Source organism: Camelina sativa, chromosome 12, assembly GCF_030686135.1.
Source record: "Camelina sativa cultivar CO46 ecotype springtype chromosome 12, ASM3068613v1".
Taxonomy (NCBI): Eukaryota; Viridiplantae; Streptophyta; class Magnoliopsida; order Brassicales; family Brassicaceae; genus Camelina; species Camelina sativa.
The window spans coordinates 13,897,135-13,898,623 of NC_141891.1; the positions used below are offsets into that span (position 1 = coordinate 13,897,135).

At 25.0% G+C, this 1,489-nt stretch overlaps 1 protein-coding gene across 1 annotated transcript; it reads right to left on the bottom strand.

The window, feature by feature from the left end:
• Positions 1–315: 315 nt before the first annotated feature.
• LOC109127947 (defensin-like protein 32) lies at positions 316–778 on the bottom strand. The gene is made up of 2 exons (XM_019233565.2): positions 649–778; positions 316–512 (listed from the first exon to the last, which is right to left on the bottom strand). The coding sequence occupies exons 1-2, from the start codon at positions 710–712 to the stop codon at positions 331–333; spliced, it is 246 nt and encodes an 81-aa protein (XP_019089110.1). The 5' UTR covers positions 713–778; the 3' UTR covers positions 316–330.
• Positions 779–1,489: the final 711 nt, after the last annotated feature.

A 1,489-nucleotide genomic window follows, 5' to 3' on the forward strand; every position in this document is an offset into this window, starting at 1 on the left:
ATAGTGAAGAAGAATGATGGTGATCATAAGGAGAGAGAGGTCACGATGCCGAGGGCAATATCTTTTTATTTCTGTTAAAATTCTAATCTTTTCTATTAAAATGTTATTAAATATAATCGGTGGAATGATAAAGAAAGATTTAAAAATTTTTTATTTTCACTAAAAATTTACAAATTTGTAACTGAAGTATATATCAAATGCATTTGCAGCAAACGTTTTTTTTTTTTTAAGGAGTTGTATTAATGAAATGATCTGAACAAATTTTTTATTTCTATTGCAACCTAATTCATTAAAATAATTATAACACTCATGAAATATCTTAAACATATATTATATCAGATATTTAAAAAAACAGACACATACAAAGTCAAGGCTTTGCCCAACATGAACGCATGTTCCACCAGAAAAGTGTGATTCAATGCATGTCTTGTTGCATTTTGCTGTTGGAAACTCTATGCAAGAACCTATCAACAGAGGCTTCCTTCCATCTATATGTTTTGCTTTTATAGATCCTGAAATATTGGTTTTAAGAAATCAGTTTAATGACAATCCTATGCAATATAAACGACTATACTATGGTGATAGACATAGACTATATGCATGCGTTATTAAATAGAATACACAAACTTTTAAAGGAATTTTGCATACTTGGGATGGAGAGAACAACCAGACATAAGAACACAAGAAAAACAAATTTTCCTGATGAAGACATTTTGATCCTTTTTCTTTTGATGTGTGTTTGATATTTTTTTCAATTTTAGCATATGAAATACAAATATATAGTTCAAAACCTTTGACAAATGTAGAATGTTCGGATTCATGTATTTATGTACACATCTTCATTTGTTTATATGGTAAGATGTGTTTTTGACTTTGAATACTTGTTATCCTTTGGTTTTATGATTTAATTTGACTTTTCTGTTTTAAGTAACTAGTATCTATATTAAAATTTTTAAGTACATTTTGGTTTATGCCCTTTAAATTTATTTATTAAATTTTTTTTTACAACATTAATCCCTAAAACAATTCCATAAATAACATTGTAGAGAAATTCAAATACTAAACTTTCTTAAATTGACCAATATTTGTTATATTTATTGCCATAAAATCTTAACAACATCTATAGATTCTGATTTTTCCAAAAACAACTCTATCCATTAACCATTAAATCTCCAAAACTATTTTTATGGATGCTAGAATCTTTCAAATTTAAATGATATACAACAGATTTTCCATAACAAAAGTTTACAATCTCCAAAATTATATTAACATTAATAAATTTCCTACACTGAAAATCTAATTATAAAATACCACATTAAATATGTTGAAAACCCCCCATATAATTTGGTTTATTTTTTATTTTTTGATGAATTACCAAAAAATTAAAATTTTATTAATTATCATAAACTATATATATTGACATGGAAAAGTTATAAATTATAAAAATATGCTAATTTGGTAAAACAATTACATAATTAAACTTGATAAA